This window comes from Hipposideros armiger, unplaced genomic scaffold, assembly GCF_001890085.2.
Source record: "Hipposideros armiger isolate ML-2016 unplaced genomic scaffold, ASM189008v1 scaffold_479, whole genome shotgun sequence".
Taxonomy (NCBI): Eukaryota; Metazoa; Chordata; class Mammalia; order Chiroptera; family Hipposideridae; genus Hipposideros; species Hipposideros armiger.
Window position 1 is genome coordinate 102,081 of NW_017731829.1, and position 22,407 is coordinate 124,487.

Below are 22,407 nucleotides of genomic sequence, written 5' to 3' on the forward strand. Positions count from 1 at the left end.
CCTCCCTTAGGACAGTGACATGGGGAGTCCAAGGGACTGCCTCAGGCTCCTCTGTGCTTGCCAGCCTCCAGCAGACACTCATGGCTGTGCTCTGCGAAGGCCCAGGCCACCCGCAATCAGCTGACAACCCTCGGCTCGTGGTTTCCAGTTTACAGAGGTGCGCCCCATCTGCTCTCGTGTGTGACAGCAGGGCATGAGTCCCATTTACAAAGCACCTACTAAGTGCCAGGTACTCTGTTATCTCTAATTATTACAGCAAAACCAGTGACACAGGTGTTCCTGTCCCCACTTACAAAGAGGGAACTAAGGCTCGGAGAAGTTCCATCTACTCAAAGTCACAAAGCCATAAGTAGCAAGACTTGGGGACCAGAATTGCCTCTAGATCCAGGCAAGGGGGTAAGAGGAAAATTGTTTTTATGTACATGCTGCATTCTTCTGACACCAAATGTCTGGGGGTTTCCCCCACACTGACCCATTCTCCAACTCTTGGGACATCAGCTGGGTGTCTTACAATTCACTATCTACCTGGAATTAGTGCAGACCCCAAGGTTAAGGGCTCAGTCCCACAAGACTGTCCCCACTTCAGATGCCGGTCACAAGTCCAAGTTGTCATCTGTGCTCCTGACTGACCCCTATAAATGAGAGTTCACCGAATCCCCTCTTTAGATTTGATAATTTGCTATAAAAGCTCATAGAACTCAGGGAAACACTTACCTACATTTACCAGTTTATCATAAAGGACATGATAAAGAATACGGATGAACAGCCAGAGGAAGAGATACACAGGGCGAGGTCTGGAAGGGTCCCAAGGGCAGGAGCTTCTGTGCCCATGGAGCTGGGTTGTGCCACCCTTCTGGTGGGTGCATTCACCAGCCCGAAACTCCGGGGTTTTAATGACAGTGTCATCACACAGGCATGGCCAGTATTAACTCAGTCTCCAGCCGCTCTCCCCTCCCTGGAGGATAAGAGGTGGGGCTGAAAGTTTCAAACTTCTCATCACGGCTTGGTCTTTTGGGTGACCTGCCTCCATCCAGGAACCCACCAAGAGTCACTGCACTAGAACAAAAGACAGTCCTATCACCCAGAAAATTCCAAGGGATTTAGGAGCTCAGTGTCAGGAACCCAGATCAGAGACCGTATATATTATGTCACAGAGGGTCTGCCCTGGGCCCTGTGCTTTAGAGGGCCCTGTTCTGCCCTCCTCCCCTTCTCATCGGGGTCGGGGCCAGAGGGCCTCGCACCCCCCACCACACTCCAGGTAATGGGACTCGGGACTTCCCTGCACAAGCCACCCCAACCACCCCAGGACTGCAGGCACATTTCACCCGGTTCCTTATTCCGTAACATCGACTGTGCTATAAGCTGGCACAGCCTCAGGCCCAAAGGGGAGACCAGGGGCCCATTATCTGCAGAGGCTGTGAACAGAGCTTAGACTTACGGGCACAACAGTCCACATGTATGTGCAAGAGGCCTCACACACGTCTGGATGGAGCTGAGGTGGGGAAGAAGAAAGAGGGTGCGGGGCCAGCGGGGCTCCCCCGTGCCATCATATTCCAGCCCAGAGCTGAGGGTCCCAAACTTGGACTTCACCCCGGAACCATTCCAAAGGTCTAGTTATCAAGGCAGGAAGATAGGACGTGTTTGAGTTGGCAGCTTCAGGCTGATTTGTCACCTTTAAATGTGTAGACAGTGCAGTGAGCCTTTGCCCCTGGCCCAGCTCGTGTCTGGGTCGGCCTCTGGGAGCGGCACTGTCTCCTGTTAGAACCTCATCCTTTCCTGCACCTGATGTTCACTGTGTGCTTGGGATGTTCGGGGAGGAGGGACAAATCCAGCTACCCTAGGCACTGACCAAGGCTTTCTTGGGACTCTGGTGAAAGCTGCGGCCAGTGACAACCCATAAGCTGAGCTCTGGGCACTGTGGGGCTTTGCTTCTTAATACATCCGGGTGTTTGCAGAACCCTGCCCTCAATTGGGAAGCTGGTCCAGCTAGGTTTCGGGGCCCCTCCTCTCCTCCCTGCAGCCTCTCCCTGGCCACACCCCCACCTCCTACCCTCAGTTCCCCACCAGGCCTGGGCCATTCCCTCCCGCTTCCTGGGGTCCTCCTTTACCCACCCAGGCTCTGATCCAGCACATGCCACCCAGAACTTGGCAACCACTCGGCTTCCCTTCCTGAGGACTTGGCATGGGCACCAAGGATTCCAGAACCCCTCTGCGACAGCAGGGCTCCCCTCTAATGGTGGGGTGTCAGGCGGTGTGTGTTGGGCTAGAGGTGATAGATGCTTTCCTTGCTAAATTCATCCAAAGGCCACTGGTCGGAGTTCCTCTCACAGTTGGCAGTGTTTTTTCTTGTGCGTTTGTGTGAGTGTCTTGGTGTGCAGACGTGTACGTGCGCCTTTGCATGAGCATGTGCGGTGGGCACTTGTGTACATGTCTGTGTGCTGCAGACTCCTGGGAGCTGAGACCCCTGGGAGGTGTGCTCTGCCTGCATTGCTCTAGGTCTGCCCCTGTCACCCAGCACCTGCACAGCCAGAACATTCCAGAGCCAGGATTCTGGGCTTTGTGGCCCCTGAGCTGAAGCTCGCTGCGCTCAGGCCCCGTGTGAGGCCGGTTGCAGCTGGCACCACCACACATGGGGATGTAGCAGGGCTGTGGGCATGTGACACTACAGGCCCGCCAGGGCAGTCACTTCTAGGAAGTGTGCGAGCCAGCCTCGGTTTCTCAGGAGCTGCTTCAGGGCTGTTTCCAAGGGGGGCGTCCTCAGCTGACCTCAGTCAGCCTTGAAACGCCTTTCTTTTTTTTTTTTATTGAATTAAAAAGAAATTTTTTCGGTTCCAGCTGACATTCAATATTATATTAGTTTCAGGTGTAAGGCATAGTGGTTACACATTTACTGCATTTTTTGCCTTTTACTGGAACGAACCCCTTTCTGACCCTTCAGCTCTGCCCTGGCTTCCTCCAGACCTTTCTGCACAGGGGCTTGGGCCAGCTCTCCTGGCGATGCCCTCTTTTAGAAGAAGGCACTGGCCGCTGGGCAGCTTGCTGGTTTTCATTCATATTTAGCCGTTTCAACATTCTGGCACGTTCTCAGCCTGTTTCCACCTGAAGCCTGGGCTGGCCCACATCACACGCTCTCATAGAGCAGGGCCTCATATTTAGCCGTTTCAACATTCTGGCACGTTCTCAGCCTGTTTCCACCTGAAGCCTGGGCTGGCCCACATCACACGCTCTCATAGAGCAGGGCCTCTGGCTTGTGCGGACCCGTCACCTCCCTCCTCCCTTCCTTTGGCTTGGAGACCCAGACAGCACAAGAGGAGACGGATTCCAAACGGGGCAATTCACCAACCTGTTGGCGGTGCCACCCAGAGTGTTGGGGCTGAGAAGACGGGCCAACGTGAGATGCTGGTTTAATTGTCTGATGTTGCTCTTTCCCTTCTTGTGGAAAAGAACATCAGATCGGCAGCGGCAAACCACGGCCAAGACCTGAGCCGTGACTCCCGGCTTTGGCCTTCCCCATAGTCCCTTGGGCCACCAACTTCCGTCTTCAGGCCTATTAAACAGTTTCATATGTCTATTTCCCCTACTTTGTGGCTCCAGGCTCCCAAGGGGAGAAACAGGTGGCCACAAGGCAGAGCGGGGTTCAGACAGATGCAGGGTGGAAGCCAAGCGGCATCCTTTCTAGATGAATAATTATGTAAAAACTTAGTGTGTGGCTTGGCATATAACAGATGCTCAATAGATAGATGGTCCTTGTTACTTTCACCAACCCACCATCCCCACCACCATTGCTGTCAGCAGTGTAGACAGACATGGGTGCAGGCCTGCCCTGTCTGTGTGGGAACTGGACAAAGGTAGAGACTGAAAGCAAGAAACGAGGAGGGGAGAGAGAGGTTGGCTTGTGGCTGTTTCAAAGAGGCTCAGCCTGGAGCAGGCGCTGGAGTGTCGGACCAGCCTCTTCTGACCAACAGCAGCCTGGATGGCTTATCTGCCACCAGATCGCCAGTTTCAGAACACCCTTCCCCAGACTCTGTCCTTCACCTAGGCTGGAATGTTCTGGAATCTACAGAATATATTGAGAATGGCTCTGAAGCTCTGGAGGCAGGCAGACCTAATCCCAGATCCATCACGTACCAGCTGGGTGAGCTTGGTCAAGTCACTTACTTTCTCCACGCCTCAGTTTCCTCCTCTGAAAAATGGGTATAGCAGTTGCTACCCCAGACAATTTCTGGGAATGGTCAGTGGGATCACAGATGTCCAGTGCCCAGTGCTCTGTTTGATACATAGGAGGTACTCACCTCCCCAATAGTTGCTTTCCTACTGCCCACCCTGCTGGTCCATCTCCTCCTGCTACAGAAGGGACTGGGTCTCAGACCACTGGGGAAAACGCTTCATGCTTTGTCCCTAAAAGCCCTGGGCTTCCTGGGAAGGAAGTGGAGAACGGATAGTCTGAGGAGCTGGGTGAGTTTGACCCTGGGTGTCGTGTGACGGCCACAGTTCACTGCTAGCTTGGTGCCTGAGTTTCCACATTTATAAAATGGAGGTAGTAATAATCTTTGCATGTTAGGGTTTTTATGAAGACTGAATGAGACATTGCATGGAAAGTGTCTGGAACACATTATGGGGCATTCTATTTCTAATGTTACCATCCTTAAATATTTCCCAATTTCTGCACTTTCCTGGTGTGGGCGGGGCAGAGAGTGTTTGGTTTCCCAGGTTACAGCAACCCAGCCAAAGGCCAATGGTGGGACTCTGCATCTGGCCTGGCCACCTCCAGCCACATCAGGGAAAGGAGCTGGCATTTTACTTTGGTCAGCCTCACAACCTGGGCGGATGGGGGCATGAATCCCAGTGAGTCACCTCACAGCGCCAGAGCCTGCTCAGTTCACCGCAGACTGCAGGGCACACTGAGAATTGTCTCTGGGACTCAGACATGTCTAATTCCACCAGGAATTCTCCCAGGGATCAGCTGCTGCCCATTGCCAAGGGACCCTCTGGTTTCTGCGATGATCTGGGCAGGCATTTTCACTGTTGTCTGTTTACCTTCAGCTGCCTGAATTTAAATCCTGCTTCTGTCACTTATGAGCAGTGCAAACAGCACCTGTGCAACTCCCTTCTCGGCCCTCAGTTTCCCCAGGGGAGGGGGAGATCTAATGACCCAGTCTGATTATGACTGTGAGCTGCCAAGAAGAATCCAGTGAGCCTGTGTTTGGGAAAGCCCCACGTGACCTTAAAATGATGCAGATATGAGCAAAATGAGAAACTCAATCATATGTCACTTTGGGTACTGTCTCTCCCTCTCTGGTCTCAATTTTCTTACCTTTTAAAGGAAGGGTTTGGGGCAATTGGCACTCCTCAGAGTGATGATTCGTGGAAGAAAAGTTTCTGTACTTGAGTAAATGAGGTACAGGCTGCACCTATGTTCCTTGTCATGTCGCTTCCCGGGGGGGGGGTGCTGAAGGCTAGGCGAACCCTGCAAAAAACATGCCTAGGTAGCTTTGATTAACCCAGGCTTTACTAATTTGAGTACAGAACTTCGTTATGACAATTATTACCACTACTCCAACTGTTATTATTACTGTTGTGGTTATTTGTACTAACCGTTCTGGGTAACTCGGTTTACCTGCCACACGACACTCCTTGGGAAGTGGCGGGGCCAGCCAAGGAGCGAGGGCGCCTGCGCTCTGGCCGACACGGTTCCAGGCCCTTTGCGGACAGGCCCAGGCTGCACGGGTTCTAGGGGCTCACGCTCTGCCTCTGTGTCCCCCAGGTGCCTTCCTGATCCCGTACACACTGTTCCTCATCATTGCTGGGATGCCTCTGTTTTACATGGAGCTGGCTCTGGGCCAGTACAACCGGGAAGGGGCGGCCACGGTGTGGAAGATCTGCCCACTCTTCAAAGGTAAAGAATGGGTCTGTCTGGGGGAGTCAGAGGTTGTTTGAATCTGCTCCAAAGGTGGGATCTGGGGTAGACCAACTATCTTGTTGGATTCACAGGTATTGACAAGGTCACGTGTGTCCCCCATTCGGAGTTACACGGAGAGTCTTTGGTGTTTCAGAAATAACTAGCTTAGAAAATCTGGACACCTGGGTTCCACTACAGGCTCCACAGCTAAGTGATCAGAGGGTATCTGCTTCCTGTATGGGAAATACTTACATGTCAGAAGTACCTAGCATACATATCACTACTCCTCCCTCCTGCTCCCATAGCAGACATGATAAATTGATCGCAGAACTTTTTGGGCTCAGCCAGAAAGCTGCCTCACAATCCTTAATACAACAGCCACACTTATTTGATCACAGATGGAATATGAGATGAAGCTTGCATTCAGGACTTAAGGCACATCTGGAGAAAGTGGCCATAGCAACTGCCATTTCTTGGCCCCTGTACAGCCGTGAGAAGGGAATTAGTGTCTCCCAAGCACCATTTAGAGAACTGGCCCAAATGGCACTGAGCACCAGCATGACTCCTACGAGCCACTTCTCAGCTGGCATATGTCTCCTGAGTACCTCCTATGTACTCAGTCCTGGAGTAGATACAGGTTGATATATGAGGGTTATAAGACATGTGTATAGTTAGGAATTTTTTGTTTAATTTCCAGGAACCCCACTCAAAGTGGCTTGAGTATAAAATAGAATGTATTGGCTTATGATACAATACAGCTTGATCTAGGTTCTTGAATAATTTTATCTGGAATCTTTCTCAAGTCTGTTTTCATCAGTATTAGCATCAGTCTCAGGCTTTCTTCTCAGATGCTAGCAGAGCTGGCCATCAGCAACAAGATTAAATCCTACCAAGTTTAACAATGACAAAATAACCCCAAATGCCTTATATCATCATAGTTTCATTAAAAGTCCCAGAAAGGACTCTCATTGGTGTGACTTGAGTCATAGACTCATCTATCAACCAATCACTGTGTCTATGGGGAAGCAGACGTCTGATTGGCCAAGCCTGAGTCATGTGCTTACAGCTAGGTCAAGGAAGTGAGGGATTAGCCTGATCCAAACCTTACAGGCTAAGAATACTTGAGGCTACGCCTTTAAAGCCATGCTAAGTAGGCAGAGCGTTAGAACTAGCTCTCAAGGAGCTCCTGATACATTCAGGACGAGGAGATTGGCACACAAAGCAGGTGGTTGAGAATAGGACCCAGAAAACACAAAGGGCTGAAGTTCTGATCAGGGGGTGCTTGTTTGGGGTTCCCCAGAAACAGGTTCTGAGAGAAGGATTGCAGCGTAAGAAGTTATTTGGGGAGGTGATCCCAGGAGGCACCAACAGGGGCTGGGGAAGGAGAGGAATAAGCAAGTTCCACTGTGGGCCCGGGGCTCCTTCCTTCCGGGACAGAGTGTTAACACGCCTCAGGGTTATCCTGCTCAGGGTCCAAGGGAGCTGGGATACCTCTGCTCCAATGCCTGACCCAGCTGCTCCCTGGGAGCATTACAGTCCTGGCACACCTGGCCTGCCCAGTGAGTAGGCAGCAGGGGATCTGGGTGGGGCTCTGACAATCTGCTACAGAAAAGGAGAGGCATAGGGGTCGGGTAGTGTGGAGGTTGGAGCCAGCTCCCCCGCAGAGCTGGCTCCGGGTGGCCTGGGGGAGCCCCTGCCTGACCCCTCTGCCCCCACCCAGGCGTTGGCTACGCTGTCATCCTCATCGCCCTGTACGTCGGCTTCTACTACAATGTCATCATCGCCTGGTCGCTGTACTACCTCTTCTCCTCTTTCACCTTCAACCTGCCCTGGACCGACTGTGGCCACGCCTGGAACAGCCCCAACTGCACTGACCCCAAGCTCCTTAATGCCTCCGTGCTGGGAAACCACACCAAGTACTCCAAGTACAAGTTCACGCCGGCAGCGGAGTTTTATGAGTAAGCCATTGACCCCTCATCCTGTTCACATGGGCGCACTGAGACTTGTGCTGGGAGGACCTGAACCCAAAGCTAAGGAGAACCACGAGAGAGAAAGGGGACACGCCAGTCATTGTTTGTAAGGGATACTGAGCAGCTGCCACAGGCCAGACCCTGGACAAAGCTGCTGGGGGAGCTTGTGTTCTAGCTCAGGAGCGTGGGGGTGGGGTAAGGAAGCAAGAACTTTTTAGAGAGTGGCAATAAAACACACTTTAGGGAGTGTAATTGTCCTTAAGGAACTAAAACCAGGTATGTGGCAGGAAGTGATTGTGGGGGCGTGGAGAGGGCACGGTCAGGGAGGGCCTCTGTGAGGAGGTGTCCTGAGACCTGATAAACTCAGCCAGGGGAACATTTGGGGCTCGACCGGCAGGTGACAGAGCTGCAGCTTGATCCCAAGTCAATCTGATCCTGCTTGTGGCCTGGCCCACCCAGCACTGCTCTTCCTGGGACTCCCACGGGGGAAAATTGCTGTGAGTGAGTGCAGGGAAATTATTGGGTTGTCGGAAAAGTCATGACATATTTTTTTTCTATGTTTTTCGTTGCAAAAATGCGTCATGGCTTTTCTGACAACCCAACATTTGGACTATGAGAGGCACTGACCGGTGGCGGAAGATGAAACATCATTTTAAAAAGTCACTGTTTATGTTGAAATAATTTTAGATGCAGAGAAGTTGCACAAATAGTCCACAGAGCGCCTGCGTCCCCTTCACCCAGCCTCCCCTAATGCTGACACCTTAGAAACCATAGTGCAGTGAGTGAGTCAGAAAACTAATGCTGGCATACTATGAACTAACCTACTGAAGAGGTTTTTTGAATTCATCACTTTTCCCAATAATGTCCTTTTCTGGTCCAGGGTCCAGCTTAGAGTCCCAAGTGGCATTTAGTTGTCCCATGTACGGCCTTGGGGCCGTGGTTTGCTGCCTCCTGGTCCAGAGCAGTGCTGCCCAGTAAAACTTCCTGCGATGATAGAAAGGTTTATATCTGCGGTGTCCAATGCAGCAGCCACTCACCACACATGGTTATGGAGCAGCTGAAATGAGGCCAGTGTGACCGAGGAGTTGAATTTCTAATTTTATTTCATTTTCATTAGCTTACCTTTAAATAGCTACCGGTGGCCAGTGACTGCCATATTGGATAATGTGGATCTAGGGAATGAGAAAAGACAAATTCACAAGCTTCAGGGTCAGTATCTTCAGTCCTGTGTGTTCCCTAAGCCAAAGACCCGGGAATGAGTCCTGATTACCCAAAGATGGGAGGGTGGCTTAGGACCATTTCCATCCCTGCTATCTTGGTGTAGCAGGGCCAAGGAGATTCGGCTTGGTTAAAGTGGCTCCTGGAAAGTCTGCGGCCTCCTGGGGTTCAGGGAACTTAGGGTTCTTGAGACCCAATAAGGCCTCACAGAGGATTTGCTAAGGGTCCTGGACCTGTGTGTCCACCTGCTTCCATCTATGTTTCCTGTGGCCTCCAGTGGGCATGTGCACAGGTGTGTTTGGGGGTTGGGGGTGGGAATTTGCTGGCAGAGGTTCCATAGCTGTCACGGAATTCTAAATACAGCTATAGTCCCCAAAGGACCTGAGGCCCTGCTGTCACTTGAAGCGAGCATCTTTTTAAGTCACAGCATCATTCCTGGTTTCCTCACTATCACACGAACAGCTAATCACTTACCATGTGTGCCAGGCTGTCTGCCAACTTCCTTGTGCATATTATTTCCATGGACGCCTCACCCCAACCTGATGAGGTTTCTATGACTCTTACCCTCATTGCACACGCCAGGAGGCTGCAAATAGGAACTACATTTTGGGGATGAGACAGTAAATCATTGGCCTATCGCCACATGGCTGTACTGTGCAGAACCATGATTGGGGCCCAGGCAGCTGGCCCTTGTAGGAGTGTGAGCATCTCCATATTCTGTGCTCCAGGGAGCTTATGCTCCTCATCCTAACCTCAGCCTTTCCAGGCAGTGAAACCTTGGAGCCTGCACTCTTAACCTCTCTGTTACATTGGATTCGAACCTTCGTGGCTGTTAATCAGAAATATTGTCATAGTCACAGCTAACATATATTCGGCTTAGCTTAGGTCCCAGCCATTGTGCAAAGTGTCTCTGCTAGCTTTTAATCCTGACCACTGTGGTCTAAAATTATTGTTATTTTATGAATGAGGAAATAGGCCCGAGCAGTAAGTGACTCGTCCAAGGTCACACAGTATAGATGTAGCATTTAAAGAGGGTTTGAGCCCAGGCAGTCTGGCTCAAAAGCCCACACTCTAAGCCCAGTGATGCTAAACCCAGGTGGTGCCACCTGGAGGGCTTTTAGACAGGTTGATGCCTGGCCGCTACACCCAGAGATGCTGATGTCAGAGTGCAGCCAGGACACAGGGACTTTTATTAATAGCTCCTCTGTGATTCTGATAATCAGCCAAGATTGAGAATTCTGGACTTGGCCACTGCACTCTCCCGTGTCAGGTAGATTGAGGCTCTTGCTGGGGTCAGACTCACATCCCTACAGTGTCGTGGAAATCTAGAGCCTCCTTCACTCTTCTAGAGGAGCATTGCCTCAGCAAATCCCAGAAACTTTACAGAGCTTGTGGGTGCAGGTTTCAGGACTTCCTAGTTTCTGAAGATAGTGAGGCAGAGGGTACCACTCATACGTGTAATCGGTTCCAGGCTTTCTCCTTTGTCATCTCACGGGAAAGCAAAGAGCCTGAGTTTTCTTTTTGCTCTTGGAAACCCCTGTCCTTACAAATGAAAAATGGAAAATGATAACCTCACCTCCAGTCTAGATATTATTTGAGTCCTTTGATTCCTTCTCTGATGTCTTAAAGGCCAGCAGATCTGCCCCAGCAGAGACATACAGCAGACCCGAGAGGTGAGCTGGGTTTTGAGACGCTGGTTACTTTAATTATAGCCCTAAACATCCTCCCGGCTGAGCTGTGAGCAGACTTTGTTGGACAAAGACGGCGTTCTTAGGCGTGGGGGCTGAGGAAGCTGGGGACATCGCGGGGAGCAGGAGCCAAGGCTTATTTTAGTGGCTTTCTGCGCTACGCAGCTCCCCTCTCCTCCTGTTCTCTCTCTTTCCCTGTTAAGCCCTCCTCCCCCCCGCAGCTTCATAGCTGCCATGAGCCAGGCACCAAAGACCCGTTCACATCCAAGTCCCATGTAGTCTTCACAGTTCATGTTGGTGAGAAGTATCCCCATTTTACAGTTAAGAATGCAGAGGCTCAGGTTTTAGGTTCAGTGGCAGATCAAGGCTCTCACCCCATTCCCAGGCCCCTCTGCTGTCTTTCTCCTCATCTCATCAGAGACTCCAAGGGGGTGTATTTGGATAGGCGTGCAGGAGTGTCTGCAGGTAGAAAGGAGCCCATCTTTGCATCTCTTTCTCACCTGCTTTTGTGAGCTTCTAAGTCACTAAGTCATGAGCTGCCTCTAGATTTTTTCTTTTAACGGCACATGGCCCTTTTAACCAAATAGTTCTACTTTAAAATAGTCATTCCTATCTCTTTCTGGGGACCCAGCAAGCAGGCCTCCTCCTATGCCAACCCTGAGGAGCTTAGTTGTTTGTCTTTCCTCAGAGCCTGCAGTTCTGTTGCCATCTTGTACTCATTTAAGCTGATGGATTAAACATACCATTCAAGGGAACAAAACCACTCTTCTCTGCAGGCTCTGGGCCTGGCGCCAAACAGCCAGCGGCTAAGACGAGGCCTGACGCTCCGTAACTTTATCTGTAAAAGGGTATCTTGGCGACCAAGCGCCGGCCACAGAGAGCGGCTACCCCCTGCCTGTTCCTGGCGGGGAAGAGGACTCTTCCTCTGCCACCAGCACCCTGCACGTAAATGTCAAGGGAGAGAGTGAGCCCTTTTGGCGCGCAGACATCAGAAAGCCTGGACCGTACGAATACTCCACGATGATTCATTTTTAGGAAGCTGCTGGAAAACGCCAACAAACCCAAGCTGCGTGTGCTAACCCCCAGGGCTTGGGGCTGCTGGGGAGAGGAGGCTGGGTTCGCGTTCCTCTTGGTGGGAAGCACATCGGGAGCCTGGCCTTTTCACCCATGAGATATCGCGACTGCAACCCTGAAAGTGGGTTCACCTGCATGTGGTGTCTCCTGGGGCATTTCAGTCATCCGATTGACCTCTAGAGGGGTTTTAGTACGTTTCAGGGCAAGAACGGTTGGCTTAGTGCCTTCTCGTCACAATTTTAACTGTCACATTGAACAAATGGTCATCGATGCCGTTCAACACTTGACCCGTAAAGCAATGGGAAGAAGCAGAACTAAGAATCAGATGGGTTCAGTGCCTGATTCCAGCGTGCTGTCTTTTTAGATAGGCTCCGCCCCTACCTCCACCGCCCGCCCCTGCCCTCCACCCTCTTCCCTTCTCTCCCTTCCTCTCCGCCCCCCCCACTTCTCATTTGTCTCTTTCTCCCACTCCAAGGGCATAGGAAAGGAGCCTAAGTTAGGAGTCGAGACTAGCAGGATGAGAAGTTTGCCAGGCAGACAAATTGGGCCAGGAAGTGTGTTCTGGGCCGAAAGGGACAGAAAGTTCCAAGGCCAAGAGTGATGAGAACTTTATATGATAAGGGAATGACAAGTGTCTGGCCATTGCCAGGAGCCAAAGGCAGGGCGTGATGAGTCAGGGGACACATTTGGCCTGGGATGATTATGAAAGGCCTGGGATTCTGAGAGGCTTAACGTTTTTATCCTTTAGAGCAGGATTTCACAACCTCGAGAGTTTTATCACTTTGGGTAGATAGTTTCATGTTGGAGGTGAGTCGTTTAAAGCCACAACATCCAGCTTGGGGGCTGTTGGCAGGAGGGCCATCTGGGGAGGAGGGACGGGGGTCTTCCTGGGACTTGGTCACCGACACAGCGCTGCTCATCCATTCACGCATGCTCACTTGCAGACTTGTATGCCTGCCCACACTCCCTCGCCCCAGCTTTCTCTCTGCCATACCTGTTCTCCCACAGACTGGCACAGAAGGCACCAGCCCCCTCCTCAGTGGAGCCAGTCCACTGACTCCCTCGACGGAGTTTTCTGGGGTTCCTTAGTTCCTTGGCAGATGCCTGCTGCTCCAGCAAGCTGGGACTCAGTCCTGAAAGTTACAGCTACCATTTGCTGAGCATTTCCTGGGTTGTTGGCATGGTCTCCCATTCTGATGTCATCCTCATGGGAGAGCCATTTTACTGAAGAGGAAAACGGCTCACCACGGGAATCTTTGCGCCATCACCCACTTGTCCACAGCCCTGTCACCAGCCCCCAGCACACTGCCTGGCTCACAGCAGATGTGCAGAAAGAGTTTATGGAATCAGTGAAAGAACCCAGGCCACACCGTAGCTGGCGGCAGGTCCAAGAGGGGAGCCTGGGCCTGTTAGACCCCAGAGTCAGAATAATATCTGCGCCCCATTCTTCTATTCCTGCAAATAATAGACGCCGATTTTGAATGAATGACGTAATGAATGAATGAGTGAAGGAAACATAGACAGCATCAGTGGTGGCCTCCAGCTCTTCATCTCTGGGAAAAACATTTTAACTCCCGCCCAAAGATAAGCTGACCAAGCTTCCTGATTCGGTACAGCTGCTCCTCACAGGTCTAGGATCTTCCCGTGTCTGATGCACGGCTCCCAGCGAGGACAGCCACCTGCCTCCGACTCTGGGGGGCACATTGGACACCCAGCCTTCCAAAACATTTCCAGCTCACTTTTTATGAGCCTCTTTGAGCCTTATTTTTCTTTAGATAGCCAATTTTATTTTGCCAGGGAAGTAAAGACAGTTTCCAGAAGGCTTAAGTTTGCTCTAAAGAAAACCCGTCCTTTGAGCGGGCCTCTAGTACGGTGGGCCTCAGTCAGCTTTGGCTGCCCAGAAAGAGCACCTGGGGAATTTAAGAAGCACGGGCACTCAGGCCCCATTCCTCAAGGGTTCTAATTTCATTGGCTGACAGCAGGGCCCAGATGTCCGTAATTTTTAAAGGATCGACAGCAGGGCCCAGATGTCCGTAATTTTTAAAGGATCTTCAGTTGATTCTAATGTGCAGGTTGAGAACTCTGTTCTTGTCAATAAGCCTCAAAATTACATTCTTTTGACCTCGTATTTCTCTTTGGGGAGGTAGGTAAAGAGGAAGGAGAGGAAAAGAGAAGGGAGGTATAAGGGACAGGGGGAGAGAGACAAAGTGAGAGAGAAAAGCGAGAGAGAAAGAAAGAGAGAGAGAGAGCGAGAGAGAGAGAGAGAGAGAGAGAGAGAGAGAGAGAGAGAGAGAGAGAAAGAGAGGGAGAGAGAGGAGAGAGAGAGAGAATTGGCTATCTTCTAGCTTATCTACTGCATTTGTATAAATTTTTTACCATAAATGTGTCTTTCTTTTGGATTAAGGCACCACTCCAAAGACAGACAATATATTAAGCTACTTTTTGCCTTCAACGCTAAGTCTGAATTGATTAACATGCTGCTTTCTGATTGGACCCCTGGCTGAGAGCAAGCCCTGTAGAATGTGACACAGGGAAGTAACGCTCCTACAGGGGAAATGCATGGTTGCCCTGGGCTGTGTGAGACAACTGGACAGAAGGGTTAGGAATTTACGACAAGTCAGGGAGGAGTTGCTAAGAGAAGAAGTGAGAATGTGGGAGACACTGACCCTCTTTCCTTCTCAGTTCCCCTTGGGCTGGTCCTGGGTCCCATTTTTTCTAGAAGTTAGATTATTGGGGTTAGCAGGAAAGGGTGTGAGCCTTTGTTCCTGACCCAACCATCCTCCCTGAGCTAACAGGCCTGCCTGCCAGGCCGGGCTTAGCGCTGGGGGCCCAGAGATGGTTAGTCCACCTCCTCATCCTGGGACAGCCCTGTACACAGCCAGCCCTAAAGCCGGAGGCGCAGGCTTTGTTTGGGAAATGAGCCAAGAGCCACAGAACTGAAAGGGTTGAAAGATTCCTATCGGGGTGATCATGGAGGCCTCCCAGAGGAGGTGACATTGGAGATGGGCCTGGAAGCGTGTCTGGAAGGTTGCAGCTACTACAGCCTCTGAGTGTGAGGTGCAGAGGAGGCAGAGACCACTTTGGATGCCCTTGAAGCTCCCTCAGCCCCTTCCCAACACTTGTCTCCCTTGATTGTAATTGTGGGTTCAGTGCTGCCTCCAGTGCTGGAATAGAAACCCCCCCAAGGCAGGCTCTGTGTATGAGCAGCTCCCCACTGTGGTCTGAAGCCCAGACTGGGTCAGCTCACAGCAGGCACCAGTGAGGAATGACTGATTTGGACGCAGAGGCGATACCATACCAAGCTGTTCCCTCTTCCATTGGAACAGTTCTGCTTTTTTTATTTTTAAAAGGTGTAGAATTGTGGTGGGGAAACTCCTCCCTTGGGTTCTGGCCTTGGGTCCTGGCCTACTATTCTATGAGTCGGTCTTATTTGACCTTGGTTAGATGCTAACAAGGCTTTGGCTAGATTCTAATGGGCAGTTGGTCATTTTGTTTGCCAATCCATTTACCATCCTTCAGTGTAGCTTGTACGAGGGACCTGATAGTCTTAAGCCTCACGGATATTTATTCTTTTAGTTTTTTCTGGAGGATAACATATTACAGAGAAGTGACTGTCATTAAGTGACAGCTCAAGACTGCCACACACTGAACACAGCCATGTAAGCAGCACGCAGGTCAAGAAACAACTGTGTGGACAAAAAAGTGGCCACGTACTAAACTTGATAATCTCACAGAGGCCTGCATGGCAGGCCCTACAAACTCAGAGACCGAAAGTAACCACATAAAATGGTCTGAACATCAAAATTCCTAACTGAAACAGCAGGTCATGGCGGGTAGTCATGTCCTAAGCCTGTAGCTTTCTTTTTTTTTTTTTATTAAATTATTTTTTATTATGAAATACACATTTTTTAGAATTAGTTTCAGCTGTACAACATAGTGCAATAGTTATACTTTTAACCCCTCAAAGTGACAACCCTCCTCCCCCAATCCACTGCCCCATTTCCCCCCAATATCATACATATCTATGCCTGTAGCTTTCTTGACAAAGGTCAACCTTTGGCATAAGTGAGCCTGTTGGTTGTCTTTTTGCCTGTAAGATAACATACCTTTGAAATGTCAGTGTCATCTCCTTTGCCAGACCCCTCAGGGCACAACCGCAGGCACCAGAGCAGAGACCACAGAACTGCTCATTAATATCTTGTTCCCCGAATACCATCTCCATGTGCCCTTAATTATTAACTATCCCGCACCCACTGGTGTAGGAGAAGTGTGTGTCTCTCCGTTTTACTTTTTGTTGAATCCCAGAGATTTCCCCGCTTTGCTTTCTCCCGCCTCCTTAATCTCCCACTAATGGATTTCACGTAACCCTCCTTGTGTCTTCTCCTTTCACTCTAATGTGTAAAAAAAAAGCTGCAAAACTGCCATTCTCCGGAGCGTTTTCTCAGTCCGTTGAGATTTTGCTTCCCGGCAATTGTCATCATTTTGGTTCAAATAAACTCATAAAAATTCTCTAGTTCTGGACGTTTCTTAAGTCAACAACTGACTCATGTCTCCAAAGTCCCCACTGTGTCCCCTGTCAGCCAGACCCACATCCCCACCCCACGGTACACCCATCCTGACTTCTAACTTAGGTTCGTTTTGCCTGTTGTACTTTATGTGACTAGAATCAGACAGAAAGAATTCTTTTGGTTTTGACTTTGTCATAGAATTATGTGAGAGACTCAGCCACATAGAGCATATTGCTGAATAATATTCAATTTTATGCACACATCATAATTTCTATATCCATTCTACTGTTGATGGATATTTGACTATTTCGCAGTTTGGGGTTATTCTCAGTAATGCTGTTATAGTCATGCTCAAACGTTTCTTTTGGTGGACTTATGGACATGTTTCTATTGGGTAAATACTCAGGAGTGGAATTGCTAGGGCATACGGTGTACCTACCTTTAGCTTATTAGACTATTAGACATTCCCAAATAGGAGAAACGCTTACTCTTTTCTCGCTCAGTCTCTGGACAGAGATTCAAAAAAGCAATGTGGGAATTTTGAACTGGATAATTCTTTGTTGTCAGAAGCTGTTCTGTGCATTGTAGGAGGTTCAGGCTGTTCTGTGCATTGTAGGATGTCTCTGTTCTCTAGGTGTCACTAACGCCACCCCTTCCCCAAGTTGTGACAACGGAAGACATTGCCACCTGTTGCCACGTCCCCTGGGGGACAGAATTGCCCCACCACCCCCTGGAGAATCGCTACTCTAGACTGTGAGGGCACAGATCTTTCCGGTTATGTACCAGCCTCTCCCCAGGACCGGGCTTGCAGGCGGCACTCAAGAGATTTTTGTCCCTGTTTAAAAAGCAGCCTTGAGCGGGAGTCTCCCCAGATGATTTGCTGGCCCGGGGCAGGGCTGTCCTGGGCACAGAGCAGGCCTAAATGATGCAGGGCCGTGGCTGGGCAGCCGGGGGCCCGTCTCCAACACTGTGCACCTTCGGGGACTGGCCTGCGGTCAAGGTCATGGTCGTTCTCCCTGACTGGTGGCGTCTTCCCTGGTCCCCTTCCCTTCTCCTCCTGGCAGGCGCGGCGTCCTGCATCTTCACGAGAGCAGTGGCATCCATGACATCGGCCTGCCCCAGTGGCAGCTCCTGCTCTGTCTGATGCTCGTCGTCGTCATCCTGTTTTTTAGCCTCTGGAAAGGCGTGAAGACATCAGGAAAGGTAATATCTTTGTTTCTCTTTCAGTTGGGAGGTTGGCCTCAAAAAATTATGTTTTTTTTCTAGTTGTAATTATTAGTTATTGAAAATAAAAGGTGGAACTGGACGCGCAAAGCCTGGGTTTGCGCCCAGCTCTGCCACTGGGTCACTGGGAGACCTTGGACAAGTCCCTTTCCTTCCCAAAGCCCAGAGGCTCCAACAGTTGGGTGGGGGGTGCAAGTGGGTCAGGGGTCCCTACGCTTTTCTACCGAAGCTCCTCTCAGGGACCTGGGGATTGGGGACGCCCAAGGGCCTAAGGAAAACGCCTAAAGCAACCTGTTGACATGTGTTTGATACATCTTGAATTCTGGCTTCAAACTTCATGTACATGTTGCCTCCTACTTTGGACTATAACCATCGCTTTATCAATCATCCCCATCCTCTGAATTTTTGAATAAAAGAGAGTGCTCCAGGAGATATTTAGATCTCTCCGGGGGCTTTGTGCTTCCTCTGACACAGTGCTGAGTGCCCCCCAAGGGTTTAGGTGTCCTGGATTGAGGAGCACAGGGTTAGAAAACCTCAGAGGGCCTGGCTGGAGTTGGCATTCTGAACCTAGGTGACACTGCCCCCTGTAGCCAGCCCCTCAGGGTGGAGTCAACTTAGGTCCTGGCCCTGTTGCTTCTTATACGGATGCTCATGGGAACAACCACCCCATTTGGACCCTATGAGGTCCATATGGAGCCTGGCTGTATTAAGCAGGATATAGCTGGGAGCTGTTCTTTCCAGTGTTTTGGTTAGCTATTGCTGGGTAACAAACTACCCCAAGATGTAGTGATGTCAAATACCAACCGTTTTATTATCGCTCCTGGTTCTGCGGATGGACTGGGATCAGCTGGGTGGTTCTTCTGCTCTTCCGTGGTATTGCCTGGCCTATGTAACTGGGGGCTTGACTGGGCTGGAATGTACAAGATGGCACACACACAGATGGCAGTGGGTCCTGGCTGGGAGTGCAACTGGAGTTGTGGACCAGGACACTTTGGGTTCTTTGCACACAGCCTCTCCATGTGGCTTGGGCTTCTCACATCATGGCGGCTGAGTTACAAGAGCATGTTTCAAGCAGACAAGCCCCAGTGTGCCAGTATCTCTTCTAGCCTCTGCTTGTGTCATGCTTGCTATTGTCCCAGTGGCCAAGATAAGTCTTTTGATAAAGCACAGAGTCAATGTGGGAGGGAATTCCACATGGGCATGGATTCATTGGGGTGGGGGTGGGGGGTCACATTTTACCATAATCAGGCATGCATGAATTTGTGAGAAGTTTCATTAGGCAATGATTTGGGAAAGTGGGGTGCATCAGGGTTCTTTCAGGGACTCTTAGAGTCCTTGGTCATGCCACTGAAAGTACAGATAGTGGCAGGGGACCAGCAACCAGTGGAGATGAAATCTCTTGAGAAGAGCTTGAAATGGAACTTCTTATCAGCATGTTGGAGACACAGTGTCTGCCCCAAGGAAGAGCCCCAATAGAATGCAGACCAGGTCTGGAGGAATTCTGGGACGGAGCAAAACCAGGCTAGGACCACCATTATCCCAGCATCTGGCACATAGTAGGTCTTCAGCAAATATTTATTAAAGGATTAATGAGGAAAGGAATGAAGGTAAGAAGAAAGGAACAAGGGTGGATAGGTGAATAAGTCAGGGGAAGTTCATTAACTGTTCTTTGAATTCACTTCAACTTATTAAACATTTATGGACACCTACTATGTGCCAGGTGTCCTAGTGTGATAGTGATGCATGAATAAGACAGATTCCTTCTTCAATTGCTTTAGAGTCCATGTGTATTACAGACAGGTGTAGGTCAACCAATGTCATTAGTTTCTTGAGTCTCTATCCAGAGACACATGTGTGTGCCCCCCTCTAAATAAACTATAGACACTATTATATATCTTGCTTTTTTTTTTTAACTTAACGTTACCTTGAAGATAATCTCATATTAGGTAGTCAAGTTGTACTTTAATAGAAATAAAAACTGTGGGTTTTTAAACTGTCATGAAATCAATTTAGGGGTCTCCACAATTAAAACATAACGAAACAGGCTAGATAACAAAGTGCATCACACATAGTAAAGTAAGAGCTGTCTCGTGGACTTTGGGTTTCGGTTACAGCATCTATGTGTTCATGTGTACTTTGTCTCAGTATAGAAGGTATTTCTTACCATGAGTCCTCATGGTCAAAGACACTGCATTAGTGGAAGAAATTCTTTCAGCTGAGAGGGTCTGCAAAGACCATGGAGAAGGTGGCATCTGGACTAGATCTCTAAGGACAGGTGCAAGTAGAGATGGGGTGGAGTGAGGGGGTTTCCAACGGAAGGAAGTGCCTGAGCACAGCCACAGACGCGCAGAAGCCCAAGGCCAGCCTTGTCCAGCGTCTCTGCACCTTTCCTGAGTATCAGGAGCAGGGCCCTCCTGGCCTCCTTCAGCCGTAGAACTGAAGACGATGTCTGAGCCTTACTACTGCTACCGGCCACCACAGGCTTCTAATATTGCACCCTGAGATCAAGTTCCCTGCAGTCATACCAGAGACGTAGAGCTCACCCCACCCAGTTTAACACTTGGCTGGAGCAGAGCCTGAGTTGTCTTCAGGGAGAGTGATGCTAAAGAGAGAAGGAGCAGAGAGGGCCCCATCCCTGGAGGAGAATAATGAGGGGCGCGGCAGGAGTGCACTCCAGAAGCCCCCCAGGTGGAAACACGTCAACAGAAACCACAGCCCACATTTGCGCAAGTCTCCCAGTCCGTGGGGAAGGGCTTCACTCGGGACATTCTTGTTCCCTGTCTCTAATTGTTTTTATAAACTGGCTCATGAGAAAAACAAGAGCGTTGCTTATTCCTTCCAGATTGCATCTGGAACAGGATGCGAGCTTTTCTTAGCAAGCTTGCACAGCCAGAGAGGGGCCTGAAATGAATTGCAAATGTTCACACTTCCCGTCTTGGCAAGTGAAAGCTCTGGGCTTGGGAAGATGTGTGACTCCACCACCAGCAGCTGGGATGGTGGGGAGCGGGGTGCAGCCTGAACCAGGGAAAGGGAGGGGTTACCCCAGACCACACACTCTGTGACCTTGGTCCATTGACCACCTCAGGGTAAAGGGTGGAGGTCTGAGTCAGGAGTTAGCTCCCAGGGAGCCAGGCAAGTGTGTGCACCCCACTGCTTGTCAGCCTGCCTGCCTCCCCCATCTCAGTCCTTGGCTGAACTGGCCCTTAGCACTACAAGCCCAGTAAGCTAGCAACTGTGGAGCTGGAAGGGATTCAGGGTTCATCTACTCCAGGCTGCTTGTACAAATGGGGGAACTGGGGCTTAGAGAGGGACAGGGTTTCACAGCCATCTTTAGCATGGCTAGGACTTGAACCTAGGTCTCAAATATACAGGAGAGTGAGTGATTAAGCACACGGCCTTGTGGTCAGACCACTGGGGTTGGAGTCCAGGCACCATCATATCCTACTGGGTGACCTCCGGGTTAATGATGATCCCTAAACATCAGTGTCCTCACCTGCAAAGAGTAATGGCCATGCCAGTTTCTAGGGCTGTTGGGGGGTGGAGTGAGAGGTCCTCAGTGCAGGGCTGGCAGATGGAAATTGCTCAATAAATGATCCTCATCTGTCTTTGTCCCTTTCATCAGCATCCCCGCCAGGGCTCTGCTCCCACCTTGGTGGTTTTCAAACTCTGCCGACTTCCTGAGGGGCTGGAAGGAAGGTGCGGGCCCAGGCTCCCACCCGTTCTGTTCCCATGTTGGACTCAACTTTTAGAAACTTTGGACTCCTTCATGCCTGGAGATAAATCAAGACAACAGAACTGGCCAGTGCCAGCCATGAAGCTCTAACCTCTTCACTGCCAGGCTTTGGGCTATTTGGGGGATGAGAAAAGACAGCATACCTCTCGTGTTGTGGCAAAGGTGCTGGGGTTGAGGAGAGAGAAAGACCAATTCAAAGTAAGCCTGAGTTCTGGAATATTTTAGTAGAAAGGTCATTTTGTTACTTTTGAGTTCAAGTTATAATTCTAGCCAAGTCTTCTCACTAATGTGTCAATACAGGCTGGTCCTGGCTTGCTTTCGTGACTCAGTTGGATCCAGTTATAATGAACAGTATCATTTGCACATAAGAAGGAATGGGCTAAAATATGTACCTCCCAGTGTTTTCTTGAGTAACACCAGTACATATCCCTCACCCCATAAATCTTAGTATGTCTTCATTATTAGTGCAAATGTCCCTAGAACCCAGCTCAGAGGATTACAAATTCTAAATCATGGGAGGTTAGATTAATGTAGTTTGTAGGGATGAAACGTGGGCATTTATCATCTATGATAGAGCAGACCTTTGAGGTGACCCCGAGCAGTGCTTCTCAACCTTTCATGCACGTAAGAATCACATGGAGGGCTTGTTAAACCTCACATTCCTGGGTCCATCCTTGAGAGTGTGATGCTGTGGGGTGGGAATTGCATTTCTGACAAGCTCCTAGGTGGTGCTGAGGCTGCTGGTCCATGGGCCTCACCTTGACCCAGGCAATCCTCTGCCGAGTGCCTTGCACACCTGCAATGACAGAGACCTCACCACTATATTAGGCAGCCTAGTTCTTCTTTAGAGAGCTCTATCCATTAGAAAGTTCTTCCTTTTATGGAGCCAAGATCTTTCTCATAGTGATTATCAGCCATTATGTTTGGCTCCCTGGGACCATGCAAATTCTAACCTGTATCCACAGAAACACAAGATGGAGAAGAATTTTGATTTCAGGTGATAGAAACAGTGATCTCCCTTGAGGACTGATGACACTTCCCAAAACCAATGGGCTTCTCGTCCTTCTCACCTCATGCTCAAAGATAGGCTAAG

The 22,407-nt window shown here is 50.1% G+C and overlaps 1 protein-coding gene across 5 annotated transcripts in view; it reads left to right on the plus strand.

Moving 5' to 3' along the window:
• SLC6A2 (solute carrier family 6 member 2) overlaps positions 1-22,407 on the plus strand; it is a 45,584-nt gene that overhangs the window by 6,917 nt on the left and 16,260 nt on the right. For all 5 annotated transcript variants that reach the window (XM_019666852.1, XM_019666854.1, XM_019666855.1 and 2 more), the window contains 3 exons: positions 5,765-5,896; positions 7,620-7,857; positions 17,422-17,560. In XM_019666852.1, coding sequence (XP_019522397.1) covers positions 5,765-5,896; positions 7,620-7,857; positions 17,422-17,560 — 509 coding nt within the window. The remainder of the gene's footprint in view (positions 1-5,764; positions 5,897-7,619; positions 7,858-17,421; positions 17,561-22,407) is intronic.